At 37.7% G+C, this 10,341-nt stretch overlaps 2 protein-coding genes across 16 annotated transcripts in view; one reads left to right on the forward strand and one right to left on the reverse strand.

Annotated features, from left to right (window-relative positions):
* LOC101081158 (ceruloplasmin) overlaps positions 1 to 8,472 on the forward strand; it is a 74,121-nt gene extending 65,649 nt beyond the window's left edge. Inside the window, exons 19-20 of one of the 2 annotated variants that reach the window (XM_011286166.4) lie at positions 2,769 to 2,873; positions 6,408 to 6,870. In XM_011286166.4, the coding sequence (XP_011284468.2) occupies positions 2,769 to 2,872 (104 nt within the window). In that variant the 3' untranslated portion in view covers position 2,873; positions 6,408 to 6,870. Of the gene's footprint in view, positions 1 to 2,768; positions 2,874 to 6,407; positions 6,871 to 7,595 lie in introns of those variants that run through there. The other variant, XM_023260469.2, reaches the window with a different exon arrangement.
* The window catches only part of HPS3 (HPS3 biogenesis of lysosomal organelles complex 2 subunit 1), a 39,053-nt gene that overhangs the window by 3,950 nt on the left and 24,762 nt on the right, over positions 1 to 10,341 (reverse strand). For 3 of the 14 annotated variants that reach the window (XM_045037454.1, XM_045037455.1, XM_045037460.1), the window contains 8 exons: positions 9,800 to 9,980; positions 8,175 to 8,408; positions 6,941 to 7,126; positions 6,405 to 6,593; positions 5,305 to 5,412; positions 2,910 to 2,966; positions 1,561 to 1,767; positions 587 to 677 (listed from right to left, as the gene is read on the reverse strand). In XM_045037454.1, the coding sequence (XP_044893389.1) occupies positions 587 to 677; positions 1,561 to 1,767; positions 2,910 to 2,966; positions 5,305 to 5,412; positions 6,405 to 6,593; positions 6,941 to 7,126; positions 8,175 to 8,408; positions 9,800 to 9,980 (1,253 nt within the window). Of the gene's footprint in view, positions 1 to 586; positions 682 to 1,560; positions 1,768 to 2,909; positions 2,967 to 5,304; positions 5,413 to 6,404; positions 6,594 to 6,940; positions 7,127 to 8,174; positions 8,409 to 9,799; positions 9,981 to 10,341 lie in introns of those variants that run through there. The other 11 variants (XR_006585414.1, XM_045037458.1, XM_045037456.1 and 8 more) reach the window with 8 other exon arrangements.

Below are 10,341 nucleotides of genomic sequence, written 5' to 3' on the forward strand. Positions count from 1 at the left end.
ACCATACCCTTTGTCATCAGGCCAACAATTATCTAGTGTAATACATAAGACTAGAAAAATTGATAACTATATATCTATCAAGATTTATAAGTGACTATGAACTATGAAAATTCAAACAATAACTACCTATTCTGTAAAACACTGCATGATTTATAGATATTCAATTTTTAAATCCTTGAGAACCTTGTTATTCCTCAATACTTGCTTACAATTATAATTAATAATACTAATCTTAATTTCCTACAAGAAGTAAATTAAGTACTCAGATCATTAATAAAAAATGTAATTGTCTTAATGGATATTCAAATTTTTAAAATACTGAGTGAGTTTCTGTGACTATCACAATGTTAAGTGTTTGAAAAGATTAACTTAAAAGCATCAGCTCCATAGCTGTAAGTAAATATCAAATGTGATGGGGAGCATATACATGCTGATATAAGCTCTTAAGATGATTCTGCTAAGATACTCTTCACCTCATTTGAGAATCACATGAAAAAAAAAGAACAGAGAAAGCAAGGCTTCACGTTATAGAAATTAAAATTAAGATTCAATTAAATTTATAATTAAGCATAAAAGATCATTTTACCTTTTAATGATGACAGGTAAAGTTGACCTTTCTCTCCACCACATTTTACTCTGTGACAAAGTTCAGGCAGCAGTTTTTTCCACCACAAAGTCTATCTTAGAAAAAAATGAATAAATTTTAAGTTTGATGCATTTTACATTCAGATGTCCAACAAAAATAAGATGGTGCAAGAAAGCACAGGGCAAAAATACATAATTTTGGTTAAGGTGACAAACTTTGTTACAACAGAAGTTATATGAGCAGCCAGTCTTCTGTTTAAACTATAACACAGGCACCTGGGTGGCTTAGTCAGTTGAGTGTCCAACTCTTGATTTCCGCTCAGGTCATGATCTCATGGTTTGGGGGTTTGAGCCCCGCATCAGACAGTGTTGACAGTGTGGAGCTTGCTTGGGATCCTGTCTCCCTCTCTCTCTTCCCCTCCCCTGTTCTTTCTCTATCTGTATCTCTCAAAGTAAATAAACATTAAAAAAATTTTTTAAATAAATAAACTATAACAAATCAGGTTCGTAACTTGAAAATCTAATGATATGTATGTTGTACACATGTTAGCTATTTTCGAGAAGAAACACAGACGTGTCCTGTTATCATCTCTTAGGTAATAAGAGGAAAAAAAGGGAGTAGGGGGAAGGAGGAAGGAAGGCAGGAGTACTAAAGTTTAAAACTCTTCTAATTTTGAAGGTAAAGACCATATATAGCCCAGAAAATATTTTCTGTCTTCCAAATCTTCAGGTAATAGCCTATTTCATTTCCAAACAAGAGATTTTTACTGTGATCACATACAATCACCATACAGTTTAATAGCCTCTAACAGTACTCAAAACATATAACATATTAAACATATATGCTCCTCCGACCCACACAGACCTGTGAGGTTGGACTCACATAATTTGTCCCCATTTTGCAGATAAGGCAACGAGATTATCAAATCTGATTATCACTAATCAAGCCTCAAAGACATAAGCTGAAAAGCATACCCGATTCTCTTCTTTCAGTTCGTGATTAGCATATGGAATGATCGCCTCTGGGCATCTTTCTAACAGTGTGTCTATACACTGTTCATACTCTTTCAAACGTGTACGACACAGAACATGGACACTGAGGCCAGCAATAGTGTCTTCTGAGAGTGGCTCCAGGAATGGGATAATGGAAGCTATGTCAAATGAAGGACCACATATAAGAGACTATGAACAGAAAAATGAAATGTTATGGAATGGGGCACCCAAAAGATAAAGTACAACATACAGAATACAATTCTTTTTTAAAGAAGACCAAGCCTTATTGCCAAAAAAAAAAAGGAAACATAAAGAATGCAGTTTTGGAGTTCATGCATACAATATTTATAAGTCTAAATGTTCTGAAGTATTAAATAATCATGAAACCACCTCTAGTTTAAATAGAAAGTCTGTTTAATAGTAATCATATCTAAACTAACATGATTTTAGCTCCTTTGGATATACTGCAAATTAAAACTAATGGGAATGTTTGAGGAGCCTATCCTAAGGAAATAATCAACAATGTGATCAAAGATTTATGCCCAACGATGTCCATTTCAAGAATTATTATAATATTGAACAGCTAGAATCTAGGTTAAATAAGGAAAAGGAAAATTATGGTACATCCATATGATGGAATATTATATAGCCATCAAAGTTATTTCCAAAGGCTAATTAATGAGAAAATGCTCATAACAGAATGATGAGTAAAAAATGTCAATACAAAATTATATTCACAGCATGATCAGTTTTGTAAAATCTACACAGGTACATGCACATACAGAAATGCCTTTGGAAGAGCATTGAAATTTGAAACAGAGATCAGCTTACTGGAGGGAATGACAAAGCCCACTTTTTATTTTTTCACATTTTCCTCTATCTTCCAAATTTTCCAGAATACACATGCACTACGTAATAGCCAAAAATAAAATTTAACATTTAAGATAACTAAAGAAATTGTTAATAACCTAACAATTTGTGTCTATACTATTTGCCACAAGTTCATAGACATAGAGTAGGTACTATTTGAGTACTCAGAACTTTGCCAGTATTTTATTTTTTAAGCATTTAAACTATAAATACTATTTTTGATGCTACCACCAAAATAATCTCCTCTTTGCCTTTCTTCTGGATAAAGATGAGATGGTAATATCTTGATTTTCTTCTTTCTGTATCCTTTTTTACTACAGCGTCTTCTCTGACATACAAGATGATATGGAATGTGAACTATTCGTTTATAGTCATCGCGATTATGTTATTCCAAATATCTACCAAGGAATGGCTAGGCGTATAAGGTTGGTCTCTTTCCTTCCTGCAAGTTTAATAATCACCTTCAATAATTTCTGGACAAAAGCATAGCAAACATGATAATCTGCCACTTGTAGGATCTCCCAACATGAAAGAAAACACAGATTATTTCTATATTCAACTTTTGATTTATTGGGATAATGGGCAGGGTAAGAAGGAGCGAGGCAGGGGTAACCCAAACCATGGTTAAAACGAAAGTCAAAGCTTCATACAAAATTAATTACCCATGAACTTTTACTTAGTTTTATCAAGAAGTTTAAAAATAAGAAACACCAGACAACACATATATTACTGAATCAAAAATGCTCCAAAGGTTACTACTACTTTTTAAAATACTCTTAATGTTGTCTGCTCCTTAGCAGAATGCTCCTTGTTTTACGTACTGGGAATGGATTCCTTTCCATACCCGACACATGTACCATTTATTGCCTTCTCTGATCTAGATCCTTCGCCTGCAGCCAACTCTGCAGGGCTGGAACCCACAGACTCTGTCTTCTCTCCCTACACAATCTAAGGAGTGGTGGTTGGCAAGGAAGTGGGGGAGTGGGGAGGGGACCGTGACAATTATGGCAAAAGGCAGGGCATTTACTAGCTACTGTGTGATTCCAAACAGTGGGTTTTTGACATGTAGATGATTTGTAGAGTATTTTTATTTTAGGTTTTCCAGAAATATGCTATTACAGTGATTGAGGACAAGAGACAGAAACTCCTATCAAATCTGTGTGTGAGGGTGGGGACGTGGGGAAGAGAGAAATCATGCAATTCTGAAAACGCTTTCCAGGTGATTCCGAACCTCCTTATTCTTCTAGGTGAAAACAAATGACATCATTTTGTTTCTGGATGGTTATTTTTTTCTTAATGACTAAGAATAACCAAGATAATCTAGAAGGAGATATAATTAGGAAAAGGATTTTTAAGAGTATAGGCTTACTACATTTCTATGCTTTAACAGCAAAGATTCCCAGAAAGAATGTATTCTTTTTAAATACTTTAAAATAAATTTTAAAAGATCACTCAATTAAACTTTTTCAAGCAGTGATTATAAATATGCCTTGAAGCTTTATCAGGTGAGATTTAATAGCACTTGTTACAATTGTGATTTTAAATACGCAATTAATACATATATTCTGGGAGGGCAAGGCCCTCCCTGCCTGGCTTATCTACTGCCACAGACCACATTTATGGTACCTGCTTGAGGAATATTTGTTCAAGGAGCATATCTGAGGCTAACACCTAAGGAGCCTCTGTAACATAAGGGTACTAGAGATAGGAACCAACAAGATTTTTCTCTGGCAATTTTTTATGAATGTAAGGAACTGCATCTCTGGAGATAACACAGGTCTGTCCAGACGCTGAGCACTCTTGTGCTTCCATCCCTGACCCAATCCCCAACTTGACATTTTGGCTTCTATAGACAGTAACCACACTTACGCCAGTTCCCGGTATAAATAAGGGGCTGTAAACTCAAAAGCTTAACGAGGCCAAAAGAGGTGAGGAAAATGCATGAAGTCACCTGGGTATAAGGAAAATGGACACCAGACGCCGTATCTGGACCGGGAAGACATGGAGATGAGAACTGAGGCAGACAGGACAACACATTCACTGACCATGGAGGGGAGCCACTAGTTGGCTCCAACTCTCAGGTCTCAGAGGCAGTGAAGCCCAGGGTTACTGGCTCTGCTGAACTTTCCGAGAAGAGACTGAAACTCAGAACTCTTCATTTGAAATTTCAGTTTTTATATGTTGGCACTACATTGGGCAGACCAAACAAAGCAGACGTGGGGGTTACGTTCAGTCCTTGGGCCAATGAACTACATTAAATAAAATCACATCCACATCTAGCCCAGCTTGATCCACCAAGGCAAAGGTGGACTTTATTTCTCATTTGCAGTCAAAACACTGCCACAGTCAGAATTCCTGCAGGATGGTCTACATTTCCTGATCATACTTATCTTTTTAAAACTCCATTTCAGCAGCCAAACTGGCCACTTTAACCTACTTTCTGTAAGACAGATAGTAGTGGGAGGCTTGGGCTAGAAGCCAAACATATATGAATGAACGCTATACAAAAAAATGAATTCCGTCAATAAAAACACCGCTACACATTTGCCATGCTTTCCTTTCACAAAGTATTTCGAAGCACACCCTGAAAATGAGGCAAGACAGTCAGGTGACCTGGTGACCTCACTCTCATTCTTTACAGGCAACAAAACCAGCCTTCAGGAGCCCTCCTCTCAGCGGGCTCAGGCAGAGGCAGGAAAGTCCTCCGGCACTCCCAAGTATACCTAAGGATGGACTTTTGTCCCCCAAAAAGTATATGTTCTAGATTAACAGGCCACACGAGGTCTCACCAAATTTAAATATGATACTATGTTGTAATCTGCATATTAATAAAAAAAAAGAGGCATTTTTATTTACCTGTAATTTAGAAAGGTCTTCTGTGTAACTTTTATCCGCTAAGGAATCAGATGATATTAAGACATTAACCCATGGATAGATTAAGCCATAATGACTACAGGCATTTATCTAAAATGTAAAAGAAACCTCTCATAAACAAAATAGAACAAAACAAGATTCTCTTCATCCATTCCACAAAGAGCAAGCAGTTGCTAATCTTCTGTCACGCCACAGAATTAGGTGTACACTTGCCTGGGAATGGGAATGAAAGTCTCTTATTCTAAAAGATTTTATTCCCCTAGGAAAGCTTCAGCCTTGCTGCTTCTCACTGAATAAAACTGCACCAAAAATGAAAAAAAAATGCACTAAATATTTCCTTATATTTTACATCCATGAGAGGCAAAAAGGACAAGAGGAGGGGAGGGGCAGGAAGTGGTAAAGCAGAGTAGTTAGGGCTCCTGCAAGGCCTACAGTATAGCTCTTGTGTGCACAGCTGACAGGAAATGACTCCAGTACAGGTCTCCCTCCCGCAAGCCTTCTGTAGTTCCTCTCCCGTCAGGGAGGTCTGCAGTTGTGTCTTTTCTCAAGTTCTGCTCTGTAACTATCCCCCCAGGGAGTATAGAAGTGTTTGGGGGGAAGCCCTCCCCTCTGCTTCATCTACTGAGGCACCACTGCAAGTGAGTAATATAGGAGCAGTAGGGGGCATTCTTTATAATATAAAATTATTTAAAATGTAAGCAATGTTAGGGGCACCTGGGTAGCTCAATTGGTTGAGCGACTTTTGCTCAGGTCATGATCTCATGGTTTGTGAGTTCAAGCCCTGCAATAGGCTCTGTGCTGACAGCTCAGACCCTGGAGCTTGCTTCAGTTTCTGTGTCTCCTTCTCTCTCTGCCCCTGCACCCCGCTCTCAAAAATAAAAATTAAAACAAAAAACATTAAAAAAAAAACAACCCTGCAAGCAATGTTACTCATGGACAAGTTTTAAGGGTATTTTTAATGCCTGCTTAAAAAAAGATATCTGGTACTATAAATTAGGTTTGATTCTAAGCCATTAAAAATAACAAGGTATACTACTATAATGTGTAATGTACAAGTTTAATTTAACATATTATTCTCTCACCAGATCCTCTGATGTTCGCAATGGTATGGTGTCAGGGGGCTGCATCTTGGATAATCTCCAGATGTATTGTGATGTGAGCTTGAAAAAGAGTTCCTGGAGAACCACATCTGGGAGACCTGCCACAAGCTGAGCTTCCCAGAGGTCTACCAAGAGCTGAGGAATCGTGTCTTTATCCTTACCACAAAGCACCTTGAAAACAGTGAGATAAGCCCCCACATCCCAGATCAATATAGTATTGATAAGTTACAGCTAGTCTGAATAACACTCTATCACGTGGGCCAGGCATTTAATAATTTATCATTAGCATTAGTGCGATGGCAGAGTAGATTGAGACATTTGAACAGAAAACCGATTCTAGGTTGCATGAATGGAATTTTTCTACATATGTTCTTTTAATCTGTACTTGTATAAATTTGTTATGTGTAAGTCTGGTTTTTCAATAAACAAAGGGAACCCCAGTCTCTTACTCAGCTTCCCGTCTGCCACCAGTTTTATCAGGCTATATCCAGAGCCATTACATTTTCAGAGCGACAAACCTTAAAGAAGGAATCTGCTTCTTCAATTCCAATTTTGTTGTTCTTCTGTAAGCCCAGAACTGAAGCCACAAGCAGTCCGGGCTGAGTGTCCTTCAACTGTACTGCAAGTTCAGTGGGAATGATCTGTCCCCTTCTCTGTTGAATCAATAGCCGAGGTTCCAGGATGAAGCCACATACCAACTTCATCTTCAGATAAGCAAGAGATTTAGGATCAAAATGTACACTGCATTCATCTTGAAAATATTTGCCAGTACATTCAAGGTTCATGGTTAAGCTATTAATACTTCAGTCTCAATTTTTTCTTTAACTACAAAGTTCTCACTCTAAGAAGAGCATCATTGTTAAGTACCTTTAAAGAAGTTATTAATATTTAATTCACCATCAGGATAGCCTATTTTTGTAGAGAGCTGTATATTTATCTACCTAATTTAAAAAGAACATACCATAAGTTTTTTCAAAATTATGGAAAGAAGATTCATCTTTCTAAAACTCTACTCTTCAAAGCAGAGAGGTTACCTCAACGTTGACTCACTCTCCTCATCATCACAAACAACATGTCATTTGTGCAGTGAAAAAGCACTTCTGCTCTCTTGTTTTAGAAATTAAGTCATACTGTGCGCGTCTGACCACAGGCAACGCAACAACAGGACAGGAGCACAGGATCGGAAGCCATATTGCCTGCTTCAAATCCTGGCTCAAGCACTCACCAGCTACGTGATCTTGGACAATTTACTCAACCTCTCTTTGTCTTAGTTCCCTCATCTGTATAGTAGGTGTAATAATAACATCTAACTTAGGGCATTGTTGCAAGAATTAAATAAGATCACATATGCAATGGGCTACTACTAGACTCCCAAGGCTTATGGATAACATCCCACTTGCTGTACTAGAATACACATCACTCTGTTCTGTGTCACTGGACATACCGTATCCCTCACACTAGATCAGACTGTTAGCTCGGGGCAGAGTTTGTATATTCTTTAGTACCAAGTGCTGTGCTTTGAACATAGCTGACACAAAGTTGAAAGATCTTTGGGTACCCATTGCTACCATTTACTATTCTTATTTCTTTTTTATTTGCCAGGTCCAAAGCCCAAGCATTCCCACTTTGGGTCACTTCTTTTCTAACATTAAGTCTATTTTCCTTTATGACTGAGAAAAAAATGAACTAGACAGAAGCCAGAAGAAAGTTAAACACCTCAGGACTACCAGGTCCTGTATCAGGGAACCATACCTCTGGATGGCTTTTCATTTCATTTCTGTGCCTGTCAAGATCTCCCATTTTCAGAGCCATTGCTGCTTTAGTCAATGTCACTAAGATCGACGAGAACCCAGAAGTATCCAGCTTGCTTAGATAGTTCATGGCAGTTACCGGATTAATATTCTTCATAGAAGGACTACAGAGAATATGGGGCAGTTGTTTTGGCTCAGCCATATGGAACATCTGAACCACTTTTGCTGCTAACTCCTTTGGTGAGCATGAATAAGAAATAAGAGGTCAGTTAGCCAATAGAGAACAAAAAAATCAGCAACAAAACCCAAAACAAAACAGAGATAAAAAGCCAAGACAGAAACATTCCAAATAAGATAAAATTATAAGTATTACGTTTGGATTAAAAAAAAGACAAGGTGCACGGTGATAACGTGGGAGACTTGAAATGACCTGAAGTGATCTCTTTGCTGAGTTATAATGAAGAAAAAGCAACGAAAATATGTACCAAGATGGGGTGCCTGGGTGGCTCAGTTGGTTAAGCATCCGGCTTCGGCTCAGGCCATGATCTCACAGTTTGTGTGTTCGAGCCCCGTGTCGGGCTCTGTGCTGACAGCTCAGAGCCTGGAGCCTGCTTCAGATTCTGTGTCTCCCTCTCTCTCTGCCCCACCCCTGCTCATGCTCTGTCTTTCTCTCTCAAAAATAAATAAACATTAAAAAAAATTTTTTTAAAAAGGAAATATGTACCAAGTTGTGGCTAGCATTTCAAATTTTAACAAGAGGTCAAAAGAAGAAAATAAATATTTGATTAAATTATGCTTAAAAGTCCATTATAAAAGATTGCAGCTAAGTACAAAATATACTTAATGAAGTAACTTATATGATAAAATTTCATTTATCTCAAAACCTTAAAGCATTTAGTATCATTATGTCCAGCTTTGCATATCTGTATTGAATTCTTTTTAAAAATTCATGAGGGGCTAAAAATAAGCCTTAATGGGGATTGCATGGGTGGCTCAGTCGGTTAAGTGTCCAACTTTGGCTCAGGTCATGATCTCATGGTTTGTGGGTTCGAGCCCTGTGTCGGGCTCTGTGCTGACAGCTCAGAGCTTGCAGCCTGCTTCAAATTCTGTGTCTCCCTCTCTCTCCGCCCCTCCCAACTCATGCTCTGTCTCCCTCTGACTCAATAATAACATTGAAAAAAAATTAAAAAATAATAATAAGCCTTAATAATGTCTTCAGGTTACTGGGCCAGGATTTCCTAAGTGAAGCTTCGGACATATGGGAGTGTGGGGAAAGTAGGTTGTGCAAAGGGCTGCAGATGAGAAGGAGGGTGAGTCCCTGGGCCTGTGTCATTCTTCTAAAGACACGCCCCTGTCACACTGGGCAGGTCGCTCAACTACAATGCACCACATTCCCCCACCTATGTAATGAGAAAGTAGGGGAAGGTGATTATAAGCTCTTTTCCAAGCTATAATTCTAGGATTATTAATGAAGACAAGGACACATTCGTTACCTTTTTAGGAAAAGAAGAATATAATACCAAAGAAAAATATTTGGAACTTGACTTCTGAACAGTGTAACATAAAATAAATTGCTAAAATGAAAAGTTAGGAATGTTCGATATAACTAAGTAGAAAACTATTCACTTCACTTAATTCTTCATCCAGGTTTTCATCAAGTGAATGATTAATGTAAAAGATTAATCCCCTCTCATATTTCTGCGATCCATCCTCTAGTGGCCAGTCTGCTCGTGTTAAAACTTCAGCCATAGACAAACCAGACATCTTATAGTACGGCAAGGCAAGGTGGGAATACTGGGTGTCAAGCCTAAAGGGGAAGGAAGCAAAAAAACCCTCAAATCTGTCATTTTTAAGCCTGGACGTCTAACGTACTTGATAATAAAACAGATAATGCTTTCCAGATGACATAAATCTCAAAATACTCTTCTACTGCCATTAGTAGTTGGAAGAAGTTCCTAAGGTTTATTCCACAAAATCATTCTAATTAATATAGTTTCCTTTTGCATGCTCATAATAAAAATAGAAAAAGAATTCAGTAAGTGAATTTTAATATTTATAATGCGGCTCTAAAATAATGGTGTTGATAGACAGGAAACGTCTATTTTGTTAATTTATACTCATTCCGTGTGTCAAGTAAGCCTTTGAAATGATCATATACAAAAAATCTA

This window comes from Felis catus, chromosome C2 (genome assembly GCF_018350175.1).
Source record: "Felis catus isolate Fca126 chromosome C2, F.catus_Fca126_mat1.0, whole genome shotgun sequence".
NCBI lineage: Eukaryota > Metazoa > Chordata > Mammalia > Carnivora > Felidae > Felis > Felis catus.